Below are 24,567 nucleotides of genomic sequence, written 5' to 3'. Positions count from 1 at the left end.
TATTTTATAGTAAAAAAAAAAAAAAAAAATTGAACTCTCGCATATTCTTATAATAAACGTTGTTTTAATCTTTAAAAGTGAAAGAAAAGTATAGTACCTTTTTTTTTTAATTTTTAGCATAAGCATAGACTTTCTTAATAACAAATTAGGAGTCAAACCTTCTCATTAACAGAAAATTTAATGACGGAGTCAGTAAAAAATTTATCGTTAAATAACTCTTCTGGTAATATATTTTCAATATTCTTAAATTTAATGAATTGTGAATTTTGATTTATGTAATCACAATTAACTAAATTTGAATTATTTTTAAAATTATCCACGTTCTTATTAAATACACTTGATTTTTTTAATGAACTGTTAACTAAAACATTATTATTTTCTGAATATGAACTTTTGCAATCAAAAAAACTTGTGTCTGTTGAAGTATTAGAATAATAATTTCCTAACATATTAAAATCATATAAATCAGAAATGTTTCTTTGCTCACACAAATTATCATTAGTGTTGTTGATATCACTTAACAACATTTCATCATTTTGATACATACTTCTATTAATCACATTTTTTTTTTCTATTAAAAAATTATTATAGTTTTCATCTTTCTCTAATAATAAGGGTTCACCATTTCGTAGGTTAGCATTGTGCATAAACTCTTGTTTTTCTTCTTTCATACTATTAGAATTCTCATTTTTATAAGCATTATTTGTGTATATATTAGAATTAGTGCTCTCATTATTTTTGTTGGCAGTAATTGCATTTTCCTTATTACATCCATTTAAAATGTTAGTATTCACACTCATATAAACAGATGAAGGAAGAAAATTATAATTTTGATTAGAAAATATATTATGATTATTAAAATTATACAATCCCTTTACACTATTTATAAAATCATCAATTTTATTTAAATTTTTCTGATTATCATTTATAATATCTTTTGGTTTAAATATGTTATTTTTATATTCCTTATTCATTTTGCTATTATGAAATAGATCGTTGCAAGATAAAAAATAGGAATTTTTTTTATTTAATTCTAACTCATTTAACTTTAAATTACTTAATTGAGAATCATAAGATTTCACTTTTTTTTTTAAATTAAATAAATCATAATAAAATTTATCATTTATATCGCAATTTTTTGAACTAATTGAATTGTTTGCATTACTTCGTAATTCTACTTTGTTATGTACATTTTTTATATTTTCTAATATGCCAATTGGCAAATTCTTGTGATTTTTAAAAATTTTTGTTGAGTTATATTTATTTTCTTCTTTAATTTTTTCCTTTATTCTTTTATTTATTATTTTACTTATTTCATTCTCCGTTTGTTCATTATTTTTATTTTGAGCATTTTCATTAATTCCTTTTATTTGTTCATTATATTCATTCTCTGCTTGCTCAACTTTTTCCTCTATATCTTTATTTTTTTTTTCTTGTATATAATCCCCAAAGTTTATTTGATTTAAATTTACATAAATGTCTTTTTGTGTTATATTTAACTGATTATTTTTTTTTTTGTATACACTCAGTGATTTATGTATTTGTTTTGTTGGTTCTTTAGTGAAATTTTCATTATTATTATTACTATTATTATTATTGTTATCATTATTATCATTATTATTATTGTTATTATTGTTATCATTATTATCATTATTATCATTATTACTATTATCATCATTATTATTATTATTACTATTATCATTATTATTATTATTATCATTATTATCATTATTATTGTTACCATTATTATCATTATTACTATTATCATTATTATTGTTACCATTATTATCATTATTACTATTATCATTATTATTGTTATCATTATTATCATTATTACTATTATCATTATTATTATTATTATCATTATTATTATTATTATCATTATTATTATTATTATCATTATTGTTATCATTGTTATTATCATCTTTATCACTGTTATTATCATCATCCTTATTACCGTTATTATTATTATTAATATCATTATTAATATGATCTTTATTATTAATATTACTATTATTATTATCATCATCCTTATCATCGTCATTATTATTATTAATATTGTTAATATTACTAATATCATTATTATCATCCTTATCATTGTTAGTATCATCATCCTTATAACTGTTATTATTATTATTAATATTGTTAATATTATCATTATTAATATGATCTTTATTATTATTACTACTACTACTATTATCATTATTATTATTATTATCATTATTATTATTATCATCATCATTATCATCATCTTTATGGCCGTTATTATTATTATTAATATTGTTAATATTATTAATATCATTATTAATATGATCTTTATTATCATTATTATTATTATTAATATCTTTAATATTATGTGTATTATTATTATTATTAAAATAGATGTCATCTCTTCCAATATCATCCTCTATATCATTCATATAATAATTGCCAATATTATTAATATTATTTTTATTATTATTTTTGTCATAAATGTTCTTATGGCATTTCTCACTATTACTATTATTGTGAATTTTTCCTTTAATATTGCTATTTTTTTCATATTTATTTTTACTATTTTCGACTGAATGCTTATTTTTGTATTTTATCATAGAGTAGTTAAAATTATTATGTATAGAATCATATTTCCTCTTTTTATTTGAAGAATTAGTAGCTTTCTTATTATTTTTGTAGCTATTTTTATCATAAAATAAATCTTTAATTTCATTATTTATTTCATTGTTTACTTCACAATTGTTATAATTTATTGTTTCTGGATTTGATAATTTGTCTTTGTTATCTTCATTTAAAAAGGAATGTTCTTCAAATTTTAAACAAAAATTCTTTTTATCATTAATAATATTTTTATTGTTAATTAAATTTTCTTCTTTATTATATGAATCTTTAGTATCTTCAATTATGGAATTTTTTCTTTCATTTTTTTTAAAAAAATCAAGTGGAAATGATTGATCGTCACCTTTATTAATTGAAACTGAATTGCTGTTCTCTTCAGTGATATATATGCCAGAGTTTTTTTTTTTAACATTATCAAATAAAAGGATTTTATTTTCATCCAATACTTTACAATACTCTATATAATCACTAATTGATTTAACCTCCAATGAATCAGCGTCCGAGTTCAGATAATATAGAAGATCTTTAGATAAATTATGCATTTTATCATAGAAGCTAATAACAGAATCATTTGAAATATTACTATTATTATTATTTATTTCCATCATTCTTTTTTTTTTTAAGTTTGGATAATTATTAATAACAGATGAGCTTGTCTTTATATGAATTTCATTAAAATCATTTAAAACGTCTGATACCATATCATTAAAAAATATTTGAGAATTAGAAATAGTATTCTTCTTATCTATATCATTCATATTTCTTATTATAAATTCATTTACATTTTTATTATTTTCACAATCCTTCATTTCAATTAAAAATGAAGAGTTCTTTTTATTTATTTTATTATCATTATTATAAGTATCACATTCACAGTTATCATCTTCATCACTATCTGATATGCATATAACTTCTTGGTCTCCTGATAAAAAAGTGTAAAAAAATCATTTTATATATATATATATATATATAGAAAGAAAAAGAAAAAAAGGTTACATCAATTAATAAAATATAACAATAATTACACAATTATATTTTAAAAAAAAAAAAATAAAATAATATTTATATACAATTAAAAATAATTTCAACTTAAATGATTTGTTAACTAGATTAAACATCTATAATAACATAAACTATATATATAAATTATGTATTTACAGTAAGATTAAAAAATAATATGTATAAATATAAAAAATAACATAAAAAAAAAAGAATGTAATATGAATGCAAGAATAAAATTGTGTTAAATAAGCAGAAAAAAAAATTATATAAGCTAAAAATTTTAATAATTTCATCTATATAAATTAAAAATCATTTAATATGACATAACATATACAAACTAATATATATCAGTAATAAAAACTAAATTAAAAAATACATAAGTGTATATATAATTTTATGTTATAAATACTTTTCAAACATTCATTTATTCTTTATTTTTTATGAATATATAATATGCACCATCATATAAAAACGAATATATAATTAAATATAACATAATATGATGAAATAATTTAAAAAGTAAAATAAATATATAAAAGGGATAATAATAAATATAATAATAAAATCAGTATTTGAATCTATATTTTAAATAATATATAATTTCATTTAAACTATATATATATCATACAATAGTAAAAATTGTAGTGAATATAATAAATTTTTCAATGAAATAAAAAACAAAAACCTCTTTTTTTTCTTCTTGTTCTCTCCCATATATATATATATATATATATATATATATATATATTTATTTATTTATTTATATATCCTTTCTTTCTTTTTTTTTATTATTTTTTTTTTCATATTTTATATAATTGTCTTTTTATTTAAAATAAATTTATAAATTTTTAAATTCTAAAAAAATATTATATTAAATGAATATAATTATTTACACATATATTTATATTAGCTTATAATTCTAATTTTGTCTTTTAGTAATATATATATATATTTTATTTAATCTATTTTTTTTTTTGTTTAAACTATTTATTTAGGTTATATATATAATACCTTGTATCATATTATGATTTTTTTCTGTGGCATATTTTTCATATACATTGTAATTATTATTATCCTCTTGGTCAGAATCTAAAATAATAACTTCATTAGTAGTATACATATTATCTTTATTTCCTTTGTACATTGAACATTTATCTACTTTAAAATTAAATAAAAATAATTAAAAAAATTTATATAAAATATGTAAATAAAAATTCCATATGTAAAAATGTGAATAATTAAAAATAATGTATATATATGCATGCTTTCTGTTACCTATATTATATTCTGTTTTTACTTCTACATTGTTTTTATTAATATTAAATGATTCAACATCATCTAGTTGTTTAATATTTTTTTCTTCAATATAATTTCCCTGATTTAAAATTATTTCTCCATTTTTGCTTAATTCAATTTCTTTAATATCTTTAGGAACTTGAGATAAAACATATGTAATAAATGTATCAATAACTAGATCCTTAGGGCGTAAAAATAAAGAGCAAATAGGACATTTCCATCTATTATTAAAGGCTTTTGTTTTTTTGGTTACATCAATGAATGATTTTAAATCAAAACATTGTATATGACCACATTTAATACCCCGACAAGGGATTAAAATTCTATCTAAAGAAAAAGGACAATTTAAGCTAACTTTTCTATTAATCTCCATACACATAACTTCGTCATCATCATGCTTTGTAGATAAAATATTTACTATTCTTTGTTTAGCATCCTTAAAGTTCAAAGAACTTTTTAATATAACACTTTCAATTATATTTTTTTCTGTTTCAATTTTGCATAATAAAAATGCAACTACATATAATTTAGGTATATCATAATTAGTAATATTTATATCTATATTATTATTTCCTGATTTTAACGTATGAGTAATTTTTAAAGGATTATCTCTTCTCTTATGTTCCCATGATGGCTCATAAATCTTTTCTATTATATTACCATTAACTTTTAAAATAAAAGTTTTAGGCCACTCTTGTTTTAATGGTACGTTACTTAAATTATGTTTATCAATATTTATACAAAATATTATAACTTCTTTGTTTTCATTTTTCCAATGCTTAATATCACCTGCATTAACTATTAATTTTTCTGAATTTACATTCAAATTTTTCATCCATAACACTTTTTTCAAAGGATAAAAAGGGTCAATATCCCTTAAACGGCAAACCACACATAATATTTTGTAATTTTCTAGATCTTTATTTATATAAGAATTTTGTAAATAGCAACTAACATGCTGTAATTTGTTGCATTCAATACATTTTACCACACAGTTTTTGTTACTAATATTTCTTATCATTCCACCACATACACACGAAGAAAAATCATTATCTTCTTGATATATCTTTGCTAAAATATAGAAAAAACATATATATATATATATAAAAGAATAATTGTAAATTATATTTAAAAAAAAAAAAAAGAAAAATACCTATGTGCTAAATATATATAATAATAAAAAAAAAAAAAAAAAACCAAAAAACAAATATTTAAACATTTTACGTATAAAATAAAACAAAATTTTTCTCTATTTTTTCAAAATAATGTAAATTACCTTTTCCTTTTCTCATATTTGATGAAGTGTTTTTTTTTAATGAAAGAGTTTCATTGTTTGAGTAGGAATAATAATTACTATTATTATTATTATTATTACTATTATTAAAATTATTATTATCATTATTATTATTATTATTATTGATATTATTATCAATATTATTATTATTATTAATTTTATTATTATTATTAGTTCTTTTTCCATTTATTAATTCAAATATAGAGGGCCTTGTTTCTAAAATAAATTCATATATTTGTTCTTCTCTTTCAACATCTGTTATATACTCTAAAATTCGTTCAACTATAGCAACTTTTTTTCCATGCTGAGGTAATAAAAATTTTCTACATAATTGATTAAGGTCATATACTCTTAATTTATTTAAGCTATAAAAAAAAAAATAATAATAAAATAAATATATATATCTAAATCTATTTTTTTATTTTAATTTTGTTTTAATTATATATATATATATATATGGAATAATAAAAAAAAGAAAAATTATTATTACCAATCGGCCATATTAGTATTGTAAACATTGTAAGACATTGTTACTATATATTTTTCTGAATATTTACTTTCCTCCAAACGATTAATTGTATATTTTTTTTTTTTTATTACTTTACCTATTTTTTTGAAATATTTTTGATTCAAAAAATATGTTCATTTAATTATGTACAGAATATTTTCATCAATAGCTGTTTCCACAAAAAAAAAATAAATTAAAAAAGATAACATAATTAAAGATAAAAAAATATATGTATATATATATATTGAAATATTTTATTTCTTTATATGTAATATGATTTAAAAAACATTATTATTTCTTAAAAAAAAAATAGATAATAAAAAAGACAAATTTTTTATTTTTTAAAAATTTATAAAAATAAATAAAACAATATTTTCACTAGTGTGATATTCAGTAATTTTTTATTAAGTTAAAAAGTAGTGTAATTTATTTTTAATATAAAAAAAAAAAATTATAATGTTACTGTTTTATATATATGATAAAAATTATAAAATTTTCATATATATAAAATATACAAATTCCAAAAATTTTTATAATATTAATATTTAAAAAAAATAAAGGAAAAAGCAAAAAAAAAGAAAACGAAAAATAGCTCACAAATTAACAATAAAAATTAAGTATTTTTAATAATAAACCCTTCCCACTGAAACAACAAAAAAAATTTAATTAAGATTATCTGTTTTTCCCATTAAATATTACTTTAAATATTAATATTCATAAAAAAAAAATATATATATGTTTAATAGCCTTTAGGCTTTAAAAATTAACATACTACAAATTTTCTTTTTTTTTTGCTTCTATTTTTATATCATTTGTGCATTGCTTTAAAAAAAGAAATTTTTATAATGTAATAAAAAAAACGTTAAAATTTTTAAATATTAAATAAATAATATATATAGTAAATAAATTGCCACACTTTTAACAATATTTTACTGAAATATAAAAAATATATATTTTTTTTTTTTTTCATTTTTTGTATACTTTTTTTAATATTTTAACTTATATAACAAAACTGTAAGATAAAAAAAAAAAAAATATATTTTTTTTTCTTAAAATTAATATTTATATTTAAATATGATTAAGTATATATAAAAAATGAGAATTTAAAAGCAGAATGACCGCTACTTAGTTTAAGTATATTAATTTTTCTTTGTTTTATCTTTTTTTCTATGTTTACTTTTATATCATGTCTAATTATAAGAATTATATATTAATTTGCTCATATAAGTTATATTATTAAGTGGCATTTTAATATATATAAAAAATATAAACACACATAAATTAACCTTTATTTAGTTATTTCTTCTTTAATCTTCTATATATTATTAAATATATTTGTTTCTTCTACATGAAACTATCTTTTTCAGAATGATATTTTTATGTAAAGACATAATACAAAAGAAATATATGTATGCATACATACCTTCGATATTTTAGAAAAAAAAAAAATTATGGGTATGAAGAGGCAGTTATATATTTATATATATGTATTTAAATAAGAAAATGGAGTACAATATTTTATATAAATATTTATCCATATATAGGGTTTACATAGTACAAAAGTATTTTTAAAAATTGAAGTATTTTATACTTTTTTATAACCAGGAGACAACATTATAAAATGTAAATTTTTTTTTCTTTTATCATTCAATAAATATTCCTTTATTGAAATAAAGCCTTCTTAAAATTTTAAATACTAGAACCTCCTTTACATATTGGAATTTTCTTCCTTTTTAAAGATATTTTATTACATTTAATTTTATATTCTGTTATAGCTTAAAATTTTGAAAAATATTATAATAAAATTAAAAAAAATATACTTTATGAGTTTTTATAGAAAAAAATTTTTTTGTTAAGTTGTAATTCATAAATGTAGAAAAAATTACAAGCAAATTTTATTTTATTTTAAAAGTATGCAAAATAGAAATACAAGTATATATTTTATATTAAAATTGTTCAATTATAGGAAAACAAAATAAATTATAAGAAGCAAAAGTCAATAAAAACAAAACGTATATTAATTAGATTCTGTATAAGAATTTAAAACGCTATCATACTATAATTGGCATTATAATTTTTTGTTAGTATAATATAAATATTTATACATATAGTTTTCATTAGTATTTTAATATCTTGTTATTTATTTTTTTTTTTTTTTTAATCCTTTATATGCAAAGATTAAGATTTTGTCTAATTTATTTATTATGATGAATATGAATATAGAATAAATAATGTTTGGCTTTAATTATGCAAAATAAAGAGAAAAAAAAAAGAAAATTACTAATTTTTTAAAGAAATTCTTTATTAATACATGTTAATGGAGACGTAATAGTTTATTAGATACATTTTTTTACAAAAACTATAGACTTTTTTTTTTATCTTAACAATTTTTTATTTTGATTTTTCCATTTTTATATTCATAGGTAGTTATGTATTTATTTTAATTTTTGATATATTTATTAATATTTAAATATTACTGATTGAAATAAAATATACAATTTCATATTTTTTATTGAATCATATATATTCCTGTATAATTTTATTTCTTCACACACCTTAAGATTTTTCATATTCCCAATTTTTAAATATTTTTTTTTAATAAAAATTTTCTTAATGTACAAAAAAAAAAATTATTAGCATAAAAATATAATAGTACATTTTTCGTTTATATTATTTCAAAAAGGAAATTGTACTATATATAGGAAACATGAAATCAAGAGAACATTAAAAATCAATAATAATTAAGTACAAGTTAGTAATAAAAATATTTTAATAAATATATATAATTTATAGTCTTAATGGAATTAATTCAAAAAATAATATAATATATTACATTTATGTATTCGAGATTAAAGATTTCATGAAATGAGAAGTATATTTAAAAAAATAATAAAAAAAAAAAATTTCTACTAAGTTGCATGTTTTATATTAAATTTAAATGGTATAATAACACTATAATTAAATTGTAATATTTATTAAAGTTATAAAATATAAAATAATGAATAAACTAAAGAAAAAAAAAATATAAAAAAAATTTCAAATTTTTTTGATTTGATCTTATCTAAAATGTAACACATATCCGTAAATGTTCATTTTATAAAACTATATTTTTGATGTGCATAAATCAAATTTGAAAAAATTTCAGATTTATAATTACTGTTAGATGCTTTTCATCATTAATTTTCATTATTTTAAGATAATACTATTTATTATATCTTTTTAATAAAATATATAATGCTTAAATTTTAAATAAGTGTTTATATCATATATTTTTGATTTTTCAATAGAATTAATATTTATATATAGAAAAATAAAAAAAAGTCAATATAGGTAAGTTTTCAAAAAATGTGATATTGTTTCTTGATTATATTCCTTTAAATAAAACTTTATATATTAAAAATAATCTCATTTCTTTAAAGTAAATGTAAAATTTTATTATGAGTGCATATTTTTATTCAAGACTTAATAACTAATTTTTCTTCAATTGTGTTATGGTTTTGTTTTTTTAAAATACTATAAAATATAAAAAGTAGGATATACCCTTTTTATTTTTTAATTTCTAATAATTTCTAAAAAAAATTTACTTATATATATATATGTATGATGCAGTACTTGAAATAGAAAAAAAAATGGGCATGCATTAAAAAAAAAAAAAATTTATTATTCTAGGAAAAAAAATTAACATGCGACGAAAAAAAAAAAAAAAAAAAAAATAATATGTAAAAAGAATATATTAGTGTATATGTAAATTGAAGATTTTGAACTCCGAAAAAAAAAAAAAAGTAATTTTTTTACGACAAAAAAATGTTAAAAAATATGCATCATAGTATATATGCGCCATAATCCCACATACTATTATGCACTTAAAATTTTCTGAGAAGTGTTATGTTAAAAACATTTCTTACATATATTTTGTTTCTTTTTTTAAAAAAAAATAAAAATAAAAACAAATTACATAGATGAAATTAATGAAAGTATTAGGATATATAAATATAATAACAAATTGCGTTCATAGCATTCTGTGCAAAGGAGATAAAAAAAGATATAATGTTTTTACAAATAGTTTTATTCATTCATTCAATACTAATTTACATTCATTTAAAGCAATGATGAATAAAAATCCAGAATGGGTACTTGAAAAATCCCCAGATCACAATAGTTATGATATTGTTGAAAAAAGGTATAATAGCAAATTTAAAATGACCTATACTGTTTATGAACATAAAAAATTAAAAACTCAAGTGATAGCACTTGGAACAAATGATCCATTAGATGTTGAGCAAGCTTTTGCCTTTTATGTTAAAACATTAACATATACTGGTAAAGGTATTCCACATATATTAGAACATTCTGTTTTATCAGGTTCAAAAAATTATAATTATAAGGATTCTATGGGATTATTAGAAAAAGGCACTTTACACACTCATTTAAATGCTTACACATTTAATGATAGAACTGTATATATGGCTGGGTCTATGAACAATCGGGATTTTTATAATATCATGGGTGTTTATATGGATAGTGTATTTCAACCAAATGTTATTAATAATAAATTTATTTTTCAAACAGAAGGTTGGACATATGAAGTAGAAAAATTAAAAGAAGAAGAAAAAAATGAAGATATTCCCAAAATTAAAGATTATAAAGTATCATATAATGGTATTGTTTACAATGAAATGAAAGGAGCACTCAGTAGTCCTTTAGCAGATTTATATTATGAAGAAATGAAACATTTATTTCCTGATAATGTACATTCTAATAATAGTGGTGGTGATCCAAAGGAAATTCCAGACTTAACATTTGAAGAATTTAAAGAATTTTATTACAAAAACTATAATCCTAAAAAAATCAAAGTTTTATTTTTTAGTAAAAATAATCCCACTGAATTATTGAATTTTGTAGACAATTATTTGAATAAACTTGATTTAAGTAATTACAGAGATGATGCAGTAGATAATGTAAATTATCAAGAATATAAAAAAGGTCCTTTTTATGTTGAAAAAAAGTTTGGAGATCATTCTGAAGATAAAGAAAATTTGGTTTCAGTTTCTTGGCTTTTAAATCCCAAAAAGAGCAAAGATACCGATGAAGATTTTAGTTTAGAGTCCCCTATTGATTACTATGCTCTGTTAATAATAAATAATTTATTAGTTCATACTCCTGAAAGTGTTTTATATAAAGCATTAACTGAGAGCGGCTTGGGAAATAATGTTATTGATAGAGGGTTGAATGATAGTTTAGTTCAATATGTTTTTAGTATAGGATTAAAAGGAATAAGAAAAAATAATTTAAAGAATGTTAGCTTAGATAAAGTTCATTATGAAGTTGAAAATATTATTTTAAAAGCTTTAAAAAAAGTTGTTCAAGAAGGTTTTAATGAATCAGCTGTAGAAGCAGCAATAAATAACATGGAATATGTCTTAAAGGAAGCTAATCTAAAAACATCAAAAAGTATTGATTTCATTTTTGAAATGGTAGCACAATTAAATTATAACAGGGATCCTTTGAGGTTATTTGAATTTGGAAAATATATAGATAATATTAAACAAAAAATAAAGGATGAACCAAAATTTTTAGAAAAATATGTAGAAAAATATTTTATAAATAATAATCATCGTTCAGTTATTTTGCTCAAAGGAGATGAAAATTACGGTTTGGAACAAGAAACTTTGGAGAAGGAATCATTGAAAAAAAGAATTAATAATTTTACTGAAGAAGAAAAAGAATCTATTATTAAAAATTTTGAAGAATTAAGTGAATACAAAAAGGCAGAAGAAACACCAGAACATTTAGACAAATTTCCCATAATAAGTATATCAGATTTAAATAAAGAAACTTTAGAAATACCTGCGAATATATATTTTACTAACATACAAAAAGAAAATGATTTGGAAGAGTATACAAAAGCTAAAGGAAATGAAGAGGTATTAAAACAAAATATGGATTATTTCAAAAATAGGTATATTTTAAAAAAATCAAAAGATGAATTAGATATAAAAGATAGAGTCATGTATAATGAAGGGGACGTGCCTGTGCTAATACACGAAATGCCTACTAATGGAATAGTATATCTTCAATTTGCATTTTCCTTAGATGATTTAACTCTTGAAGAGTTGAGTTATTTGAATTTATTTAAAACATTGATTCTAGAAAATAGAACAAATAAGAGATCATCTGAAGAATTTGTAATTTTAAGAGAAAAAAACATAGGAAATATGTTAGCAAATGTTGCTATATATTCAACAGATGACCATTTAAAAGTAACTGGTAAATATAACGCACATGCGTTATTTAATTTGGAGCTACATGTTTTAAGTCATAAATGCAATGAAGCGTTAGACATTGCTTTGGAAGCTTTAAAAGAATCGGATTTTTCAAATAAGAAAAAAATAATAGAAATTTTAAAAAGAAAAGTTAATGAAATGAAAACTAAATTTAATGAGAGAGGGTATTCTATATTAATGAAGTATGTAAAATCACATTTAAATTCTAAGAATTTTATTCATAATTTGATATATGGTTATGGGAACTATTTAAAGTTACAAGAACAAATCAAATTAGCAGAAAATGATTTCTCAACTTTTGAAAAAATATTAAATAGAATTAGAAATAAAATATTCAATAAAAATAATTTAATAATAAATGTAACATCTAATTCAGCATCATTAAATGATTTGTTTAATGAATCAAAATATTCCTTAAAAAAATTATTATCATACTTCGAAGAGAATGAGGTTAATATTGAAAATGATATTAGATGGAATGATTATATTAAACAAAATAAACTATTAGATAAAGAACAAGTTAAAAAAGAATTTTTTGTTTTGCCAACTTTTGTAAATTCTGTTTCAATGTCAGGTGTTTTATTCAACGAAGGAGAATATCTTGATCCAGCTTATACTGTGATTGTGGCAGCTTTAAAAAATTCTTATTTATGGGAAACTGTAAGAGGGTTAAATGGTGCATATGGAGTTTTTGCTGACATTGATTATGATGGAATTTTAGTATTTTTATCTGCAAGAGATCCTAATTTAGAAAAGACTTTAAATACATTTAGAGAATCAGCACAAGGCTTAAGAAAAATGGCTGATAGTATGACTGAAAATGATCTACTCAGATATATAATTAATGCTATAGGAACTATTGATAAACCACGAAGAGGTATTGAACTTAGCAAACTATCCTTTTTAAGGATTATAACAAATGAAACAAAAGAAGACAGAATTGAATTTAGAAATCGTATTATGAACACTAAAAAGGAAGATTTCTATAAATTTGCAGATTTGATAGAAAAAAAAGTTTCTGAATTTGAAAAAAATATTATTATTATAACTAGCAAAGAAAAAGCAAATGATTACACAATTAATATTGATCCAAGTTTTAAAAAAATTTTTATTGAATAGTTTTTTTTTTATATAAAAATTATATCTTAAATTTAAAAGCTTATTATTTGCATTAATTTATATGAATATATATATATATATATATTTTAAATTACTTATTACATTTTTTCATAACATAGTTTTTAGTAAAAATATATATACATATAATTAGATTGACTTTCTATAAAAGAAAAAATATTTTTTAATGATATTCTGCCATTATGAGCTATTCATTATATTTTTTTCATATATATTTTTATTTTCTATGTATGTAAAAGAAAAAATTATGTCATAAATAAACAACCAAAAAAGTGAATTTAAACCTGTAAATCTAAGATTTCAAAAAAAAAATATCCATAATATAAAAAATCAATTTAAGTTATATGCTTATAGAAGCTTTTTTTTAAAGTAAATCATATTTATTTTAAGTAATATGAAATAACAAGAATTTATATATCTTTTAAAAATGAAAAAGAATAAGATTTAAAGTTTTTTCTTTAAAATGCTGCTCTATAAAAAAAATAAATCCAAAATTTTGCTATGAGAGACGGAGCTTTCGCTTAAATGTATAAATTAACAATATATATACTAACAGCTTTTATTTATAAATTTAAATTTATTAAAAAGTGGTATATTTATAATTAACAAGTGCATATTATTTGGATAAATATTCCTTTTTATTACTACTTTAAAGTAGGTTTAGAAGTTACAACGTGTATACGAATTATTTCTTTAATTAATTTTAATATAAACAATACCTAAATTAAGTTAATAAAATTGCCAATGTAATATTTTTAGATTTAAAATTAGCCATCTACTTTATAAAATATTAATTTTTAAAAAAATGAAAATGCATACAGGGTATTTTTATATATTGCATATATACAAAACATAAAAAGGAAAGAAATTTCATTAAAAATAAACCCAAATAAAATATTTATTTTCATTATTACTTTATCTATATTTTATTTTTTTTCTTTAAAAAAAAAAAAAATAAATATGCACATATATATATATATTTTTTAAAAAAAATTATTCATAATTTAAAAGCTTTTTCTTAAAACATAAAAAATTGAAATAAATGTATATTTCATTAAGTTAATTTAAAAAGTAATACAAAATATATTTAAAAAAAAAAAAAAAAAAAAAAAAGAAAATTATAAAACATTTCTAAAATCTTTATACTATTATCATATGGAAATGTGTTGTAAGAAAAATTGAACAATATAAAATGTAGACATGTATATATATATATATATATATATATATGTTACATTTCTTTTAAAAAATTTTTTTTTAATAAAGTAAAAGTGTATATATGTTATCACATATATAACTTTAGAAGTTTTAATTTATTTTTTTATTTTCGAATATATTTAAATAAATAATTTATGTTTTCCCCATGTTGTTATATGTCTTGTTATAAGTTCTCTGAATATATGGCCCTTGTTCATTATTTTTAAAAAAATTATAAGGAAAATGACCATATTGAGTATTAATAAAGGATTGATGAATATCGTTTGTTGAAACACGAGAATTAAACCTATTATTTGGTATACTATTTTGAATAGGATACATTTCATTATTCCCAAAATTTGATGAATCATTTCCATGACACGATATAGGAGGAGGGGGTGGTGGTGGAGATGTATAAGACTATAAAGAAATAAAAATATATAAAAATATATAAAAATACATAAGAAAATAATTATAAATATGAAAAAAGTAAGATAAAAGTAAATAAAATTATTATTATAAATTATTAAAATATTAATAAAAATAATATATTTATATTTTATTTTTCATCTTATATTACATTGTTAGGAATTCGATCTATATTTAAGTACTGAGGAGCTAAATATCTAAAAATTTCATAAAAAAAAAAAAGTTGAAATTATTAAAGGTACATAAAAAACAAATAAAATTAAAAGAATTCCCACAAATAATAAATATTATAAAAATATATTTTAATTTCATTCATTTATTTAATACATACTGTTCTTCTCCCTTTTTTATAGAAACTTTTAAATATTTATTTCCTGCATTAAAACCATTCATCCCTGCTACAGCATTAATTGCACTTTGCTGATTTTCAAAATTTATAAATCCATACCCTCTACTTTTTCCATTGGTTTCTCTTTTTATTGTAGCCCCAATTATATTACCATAATGTGAGAAGTGCTAAAAAAAAAAAAAGAAAAATATTAAAATTAATAGCAATATAAATGTTAGTTAATTTTCATTTCTTTAATCTTTATTATATTTTTATTTTTTTGTTTATTCTGTTTTATTTGTTATGTGTTAATTTATTTTTTATTTAATGTCTCTTTTCATTTTACTCTTTTTAAGTCTTTGTCACTCCAGTCATTTGGTAAATAAAATACAAAAATCGTGCATCCTGGCTTTATTTTTTTCTTATTATTTTCATTTGAGTTAGATTTTAATAAAACCTAAAAACAGTAAAATATAGTATCATAAAATAAAACATTAAAATATAAAATATATATATATTATTATTATCTATTTTATTTTATTTTATTTTTTTTGAAATTCTTACCTTGAGCCTTTTACCTGTATATACTTCCACTTTATTCATATTAGATATTGCTAGTGCAGCACTATGTGGATCGGTATATACAACAAAACCATATCCTTTACTTGTTTTATCATTTTTTTTTGCCACGGTGGCACTTTCTAAATTACCAAATGTTTTAAATTTCTTAAAAAAAAAAAAAAAAATAAATATTTATAAATTTTTTTTTTTTCAATTAATTTTTTAAAAAAAATTTTCAATAATTTACATCATATAAATCTTGATCATTCCAATGGGGAGGTAGGTAAAAAACAAACAATGTTGTTTTTTTATTATCATTACTTGACTAAATATAAAAAAGAAAAGTTTATGTAAAATTATCATATAAAATATATGAATATTTAAATAAAAAAAAAAAAAAGAAAGTGAAATAAATAGAAAATGAAATACAATAAAATTAGTGTATATTTTTATTATTATTAATTTTAATATATTTTTTTTTTTTTACTTGTGATTTTTGTTGTGAATCTATTTTTGTTGTATTTATATCTAGGCACTCGTCTACTATTTTTCTTGAGGTAACTTTCAAAAATTTTCCATTTATTTCTTTACCATTCATAACTTCAATAGCCTTTTGAGGTGATTCGGGCTCATTAAATTGAATAAAAGCATAAACACTAATATCTTTATCTATTATTATATTATTTATAGTTCCAAATATCATAAAGTTCTTTATAGATAAAAAATAAAAAAAATAAAAATAAAAAGATTATATTAAGAAAATTTCCCTGTTGATGCAAATATATACATTAATTTTTTTTTTTTTTATGTATTTTTTTTCTTTTGTCTTATTTTATTTTTTTACTTTTTTTATATCATTTTCCATCCATTCATTCGGAAAATTATAAACAAATATACTATTTGATTGAAAATTTTTATTCCATTCCATCTTGTTTTCCTATAAAAGACATGAATAAAAAAAAAAAAAAAAACTAAATATATTAGAATAAAACTTAGAGATACGATATTTTATAAATATAAAAAATTTATTTCATTAAAAAATTAAGGTTAAAATTTATACTTATTAGAAACATATCCTTTATACTCTTTTTTTTTTTTAATTTTTAATATAAAATTATATATATATATAATGTATTAATTCTCTTAGATAAATTTTATACGTATGCAATACAATTTTTATTTTATTTTATTTTTTTTCCTACCAGATCCATTAATATATATTTTTTATTTTTATATATATGGAAAATTGAGCTTTAAAATTATAAAAAGAAATATATAGATAAATTACTGATCATTAAAAAATATATAATAATTTTTAAAAATACATAAATATATACGAATATATACATATATATTCTCTTATTTTTTTGTTTATATGTAACAAAATTTTTTTTCTTAATTTTTTTTTTTCTCGCTTATTTTATCTAAATATCAATATTTCATATTCTCATTTTTTTTTTTTATTACATTATACAATTTTATGAAATATTTTTTAAAAAAGAAAAAAATTATGTATATAAAAACAAAAGTTCTGGTATTAAAAAAACAAAAATAAAATAAAATGAAATAAAAAAAATTAAAATAAAATATTATAAAAATGCACTTTTTTATATGTAAATATTATTTTTATTTAGCAAAAAAAAAAAAAATTCCCTAAAATAAAAAACACATAAAAAACCAAAATTAATTTTTTTGTTATACATTTTGAAATTTATTAAATATAATTATTGTATTTTATATAATATTTTTTTATACATGGTAAATTCAGATTTATATTACTTAACAAAATTTTTTTATATTTTAATAATGTAGGAAAATATATGAAATAAGAAATTTTTAATGTTATAAATACTTTATCATATTTAACTGATATAATTTAATAAAAAATTATAATAAACCATTCTTTTTGTTATATTAGCATGTATGAAATATTAAACAACAAAAACATATACCAAAAAAAAAAATAAAATAAAATAAAATAAACAAAAAATACAGTAAAATACTGCTAATGTTGACTATCTTTTTATTTATAGATTAATAATATTAATTTCAAAAAAAAAAAAAAAGAATAACAATATTATGTCTCAATTTAAAAAAAAAAAGAACTAAATAGAAATTTAGTAGAATACTTGTATTTTGAAAAAAAAGTAGTTTTAAATGTATTATTTTAAGAAAAAAAAAAAAGTGAAATATTTAGTTGAAAAAGTGTTAGATTATTAAGTCTACAAAACTAGAAATTTATGTTCTTTTAATTATTTTAAAACGTAGAACAATTTTTTATTATTTTATTTTATTTTTTTTTTTTTTAGTTTCTTTTCCTTAATTTTGTGTTGATATATTTCAAAATATTATGTAAATTATAACATAATATAAAATTCTACTATGAAAAAAAAAAAGAAAAATTTAGTTAAATTACTACTTAAATGCGTTAAGGAAATTTATATGAAAACAAAGATGATACCATAAAAGAGATAGAAAATAATCTAAAAGAAATTTAGGAAGAAAAAAAAATGTATTGAAAAAAAATTAGTACATGCTTTATAAATATACTATTAAATAAAAAAATATCCACGATAATTTTTATGTATATTGATATTTTATAATATGTAAGTACTTTCGATTTAAAAACGAAAATCGTATTATATATATATGTAGAATTATTTTTAAAGTAAACTAACAAGTTTAGTATTTTTATTTTATATATCATTATATATTTTATTAATTTAATATATCTTAAAAAATTTAAGTGTTATTAACAGACACATAAAAAAATATAAGATAATAACAAAGAATATATATAATAAATGTATATTAATGTATTTAACTTTTTTTTTATCTATTTAATATAAATTATCTTCATATATCTGTCGAGTCATAAATAAATATATTTTTTTTTCTGAATCAAGCTGTTTATATAAATTATTTAGAATAATTTAACAAAATTTGTAAATATTTAAAAAAAAAAAATTTGTGTTATATTTTTAAAAAGGAATACTAACATTTATCGTAAAATAATTTTTCATTTTGAAAAGAAAAAAAATGAAGAAATAGTAATATGTATATAAAAAGCATAATACTTAATAATAAATAATTAAAACAACTTGAAATAAATTCAATTAATATTTTTTATATAGGATTGAAAATTATAAGTAAAAAGATATAAACTTCATATACAATTTTATAAGAAAAAAAAAAAAAAGGTATCTTCTCATAAAATATGATAGTTTCCTGATCTAATGTATTTTAGATTAACAAAAAAAAAAATTAGTAATTTCTTTTAAATATTATATTTCACTAGTTTTTGAGTAATGAAAATGATTAATTTTAAAAATATTAATTAAATATTTGAAAATATAATGTTACTTATGAAAAAAGCAAAAATTCCTCTATCTTTATTAATAAAACATAAAAAAAAATTTTTAATTTGTGAAATAAATGATACATTAAAATAAAATGGTTAAAAATATTTATTTGGTAAACAATTACAATATACATATATATATTTTAATATTATCTTCCTATAGAAAAATATCGGGCATTGAAATTATGAATATGTGTAGTAGTAGGTTCATTAATACACCATTCATACCAGATTTTGTGATTATCAGTTAATCTCCAAATACTTAAAGATAAGTTTTGATTTTTTTTTAAAAATATAATTTTATTTAAGGGAATAAAAAGTGGATACCAGCTATGCAAATTTATAGTATGAGAATCTGGCTCAATTGATATATAAATGTCATCATATAATTGACTTTTAAAATAGCATAAAAATCCATGCAAGTATGAATCCATTTTTATTTTAAAATTAATATTTTTATAACGATTATTGTGAGTGTTGTCTTCTTTAATATTAATAGTAGGTACTTCAAAATAGAAACATTCTTTTGATCCTTCTGAAATTTTACAATATGAATATAGATTTACAACATAAAAAATTTCATTATTCCCTGTAAAACTGTTCTGAGTTATTTTATGATATAAATGAGAACAAGAAATAGGTTCAATGTATGATAAACAATTTTTTGGTATACTTATCCCGTCATCTTTTAGATATTTTTGTACGCCATCTAAGCATTCAGGAAATAATTCATTGTCACCAAAAGATCCCAATAATTCACTAACAATTAGATCAGCTTTCTCGTTTATATTTAAATATCTCATATCACTATGAATAACCTTAACATTTTTCCATTTATCATTTAAAGAGCGATTTTCTAACACTAAAAAAGCACTATAATTTTTTTCTATTGCATAAATCTGGAAATTAGTTATTTTATTTTTTTCAAGGGCTAACAAAGCAGAATCTACAAGGGGTCCTCTACCTGCTCCTACCACAAAGATGATGAACTTTTTATTGCTACCTTTATTATTATTATTATTTTTCTTTAATTCATCCGATAAATACTTGCTTATGGCTACTTCATACTGCTCATATTTTGTCTTATCTTTCTCAAATATTTCATAAGTTTGTGATGGCAAATTGTCTTTTAAGGGCTGCAAAGGTATTTGTAAATAATCCCAATAAGTGCTATCAAACAAATGGTCTTTATCAAAATTTTCAATAGATAAAAACAATCTTTTTAAATAATAAATGCAGCATTTCAAAAAATTGAAATTTGAGTTAAATTTTGTATTAATAGCACATACTTCTTTTTTCTCTATATTATCAAAATCTCTATTTTTTTTATCAATCAATAAAATATCCATATTTTTTCTAAAAAAAAATATTAACAAGTCTTTTAATTTTTTTGGTAAATGTGGATATCCATTTTTTGAGTCACTTATAAATGCATCTAGTGGAATAATTATTAATTTAACTGATTCTGATTTCCATATATCTAAATTTAGACTATTTATTTCAATATTTTTTAAATTAACTAATTCTATACCTACGCTCAAATTAGACAAGTTAAAATTACAGTAGGAAATAAATTTTGCCCATAAATTCCATCCATTTAATATTTCATAAGAATTATTATTATTAGTATCATAATTCTTTTTTGCTATAGGTATTTTTACTATTATTGATACCCCGTTGTAACTGTGAATATATGAGTTAATACATCTTGCATAATTATCACATATTTTATGTGGCATATTAATGATTAAATTAGATATAGATATATAACTAGACCATTGCAGTTCCTTATTTAAGGCATCTGTACAATAATTACTATATTCTACATTTCTGCTATCTGTATCAATCCATTCTGATATTAATCCATAAATATTTTTTTTCCATATGTCCTTATCTTCAAATTTATTTCCAAATAAAGGAATCACTTTATACTTATTTAAAGAATTTTTGGATAAAAACAAATCATTATTATTAAATTTATTATTTATTTGATTCTCTTTAAATAATTTACTAACCACAAAATCAGGATTTAATTCATTTATATCAGAATTTTCTATTTCATTATAATCACATTCTATTCCTATCTTTAGTGTTCCGTATTTATTTTTTATAGGCATTTTTTTTAATTTTTTTTTAAATATACATTGTTTTTCTTATGTATAAATTTTGATTAAATCTATATATATTAAATTTTTTTTTATGAATAAATATAATTTAAAATTTTCATAAAATTTTTATTAATAAATATCTTTTTTAAGATTTAAAAAAAAAAAAAAATTACATTATTTTTATATTTAAGTGAATAATAATTATGATCATAAATTTGTTTGGTTTAAAATATATGCATTTAAAACTCAAACATTTGCAAAAGTATATATTTTTTTTTTAAATAAATGACGTTATATTAACGAATTTAACAAAATATACAATAAAGTTAAATAAAATAAAATAGGAAGTAATAAAAAAAAAAAAAATGAAATAAAATAAAAATAAAATAGAACCATATTAATTAAAAAGTAGTAAAAATAAATTAAAAAATTTATAAATATATGTATAAACCTAAAAAGCATAAATATTTGTGCTTTCATAAAGAAAATAATATAGAAAGTTGCTTTATGAAAATATAGGAAAATATAAAATAAATGCTATAGAGTAAAATACCTTATAATACCTTTTTTCTTTTTAGCTAAATATATTTCTTATATTTTTGTGTTCTTAGACTACTTATAGTATTCATTTAAAAATTAAAAAGAAAAACAATTATGAACTTAATTGAATGTTACAATTTTAAGATCAGATACTGTCAATATATGAAGATTTATTTTATTTTAAAAAAGTCTTTACATCTTAAATTTAATTATTTTTATTTTAATAAATACAACTTTGTTTTATATCCAAAGAACAAAATGTATAAATTTTATAAAAAAAAAAAAATTGGATATTATTATAGATGATAAAATTTTTTAATATTTGAAAACTATTAAACCATATAAACTGTAATAGTAATGCGACTTTAAATTTATTTTAATAAAGAAAATTAAAAATTATTGATTCCTGAAAAAATCTAAAATATAGGAATCATAATAATGCACAAAATCTTAAAAACAAGATATTATATTAGAAAACATATTTACCTAATAAGTATAAAGTACTACATACTCTGATATATATATAAGTACTGTTTATAAAAAAAAAAAAATATAATATTAAACGATTAACCAAAATTGCATAGATGCATAATATAGAGTCTTACTTTTCTTTATATGAAAATTTACGTTACATAATTATTTTTTCAATACAAAATATTGCAAAATAAAAATAAAAAATATCTTAATTTTTCTTTTTACTTATTAGAATAATAAATATTATTGTTATAAATTAAGACTTATATTTAACTAGTTATATATTTATATATTTGGGAAATTAATTTTATAAATAATGTGATTATTATTATATATATAAATAATAACATATATATATAAGTATTATTTTATTTAATTGGAAATGAAAAAGAACTTTATAACACAATTATACTAAGTATTTTTAAATAATTTTATTACTTTATGTATGAATTATAAGTATATATATTTTTAATCTATATTAATAAAATTGATTTTATAATTTTTTTTTTCTTTGCCTTTTTAACCATATTATTAATTATATATTTTTTTTTCACTGCTATTTAATTTCATAATAATTCATATCATTTTTTTTTATTGTACAAGTAAATGTTTAATGTATTTAAAAAAATTGAAATAAAAAAAAAATTAAAAGTAAATTCCAAAATAATTAAGAGAATAAATAATATTAAAAAATTCTTTTTTTTTTTTAATTTTTAGTTTATTTTATGTTTAACATTTGATTGTTAATTTTACTTTATTAGTAAATGTACTAGTTATTTATTTAATTAAACTATGTTTATTTTATTATTTTTTCCATTAAAATTTTCCCTTTTTTATTTTATAAGTATGCATGAATGTATATAAAATGGACAAAAAAAAAAAAATTAATGATAATTTGAAATAATAATATAATAATATATATACATATATTAAAATATATATTTATGTAATAGTGTATTTTTTTTAAAAAAAGATAAAATGAAAACACTTTAACAAAGTAATATTAATCCGTTAAAATATATATATATATATATATATGTACATTTTTTAAATTAAAACATAATACAGAATAATTTTATTGTATCTTATTTTTTTTTTTTGTAAATTTTTTTCAGTGTAATAATTTTTAATAAAAGAATGTATTTATAAAACTTTAAATTAAGAAATAAAATATCTAAAAAAACCAAAAAAAAAAAAAAAAAATACATAAAATAATAAATAAAGGTTTAAGAAAAAATATTATATATATATATAAAGAAAAAAATAAGTTGTACCATTTGTATTTTTATTTATTACCTTTTTAAATAAAGAAAAAAAATATGTATATATATATATATAATTTTGAAATAATAAAAATAATACTTTAATTTTTTTACAAAATCATGAGTATGTTAATAAAGATTAAAAAAAAATTATGAATTCACGTAGAAACTAA

At 18.0% G+C, this 24,567-nt stretch overlaps 4 protein-coding genes across 4 annotated transcripts; 1 reads left to right on the top strand and 3 right to left on the bottom strand.

Moving 5' to 3' along the window:
• Nucleotides 1–152: 152 nt before the first annotated feature.
• On the bottom strand, nt 153–6,733 carry PIAS (E3 SUMO-protein ligase PIAS, putative; the record flags this gene model as incomplete). Its single annotated transcript, XM_028677359.1, has 5 exons — nt 153–3,535; nt 4,627–4,740; nt 4,891–5,982; nt 6,188–6,570; nt 6,696–6,733. The coding sequence occupies 5 exons, from the start codon at nt 6,731–6,733 to the stop codon at nt 153–155; spliced, it is 5,010 nt and encodes a 1,669-aa protein (XP_028533756.1).
• A 3,939-nt stretch (nt 6,734–10,672) lies between these two features.
• Nucleotides 10,673–14,116, top strand: FLN (falcilysin, putative; the record flags this gene model as incomplete). The annotated part of the gene is made up of 1 exon (XM_028677358.1): nt 10,673–14,116. The coding sequence occupies one exon, from the start codon at nt 10,673–10,675 to the stop codon at nt 14,114–14,116; it is 3,444 nt and encodes a 1,147-aa protein (XP_028533755.1).
• Nucleotides 14,117–15,484: 1,368 nt separating this feature from the next.
• On the bottom strand, nt 15,485–17,860 carry PRELSG_1109800 (polyadenylate-binding protein, putative; the record flags this gene model as incomplete). Its single annotated transcript, XM_028677357.1, has 9 exons — nt 15,485–15,751; nt 15,912–15,957; nt 16,092–16,276; nt 16,435–16,545; nt 16,653–16,814; nt 16,897–16,974; nt 17,137–17,358; nt 17,494–17,586; nt 17,852–17,860. 9 exons carry the CDS (start codon nt 17,858–17,860, stop codon nt 15,485–15,487), a joined length of 1,173 nt encoding a protein of 390 aa, XP_028533754.1.
• Nucleotides 17,861–20,159: 2,299 nt separating this feature from the next.
• Nucleotides 20,160–22,127, bottom strand: PRMT5 (protein arginine N-methyltransferase 5, putative; the record flags this gene model as incomplete). The annotated part of the gene is made up of 1 exon (XM_028677355.1): nt 20,160–22,127. One exon carries the CDS (start codon nt 22,125–22,127, stop codon nt 20,160–20,162), a length of 1,968 nt encoding a protein of 655 aa, XP_028533753.1.
• Nucleotides 22,128–24,567: the final 2,440 nt, after the last annotated feature.

Source organism: Plasmodium relictum (assembly GCF_900005765.1).
Source record: "Plasmodium relictum strain SGS1 genome assembly, chromosome: 11".
NCBI lineage: Eukaryota > Apicomplexa > Aconoidasida > Haemosporida > Plasmodiidae > Plasmodium > Plasmodium relictum.
Note: the sequence above shows the minus strand (reverse complement) of the source record. Positions and strands in the feature narration are given on the sequence as shown.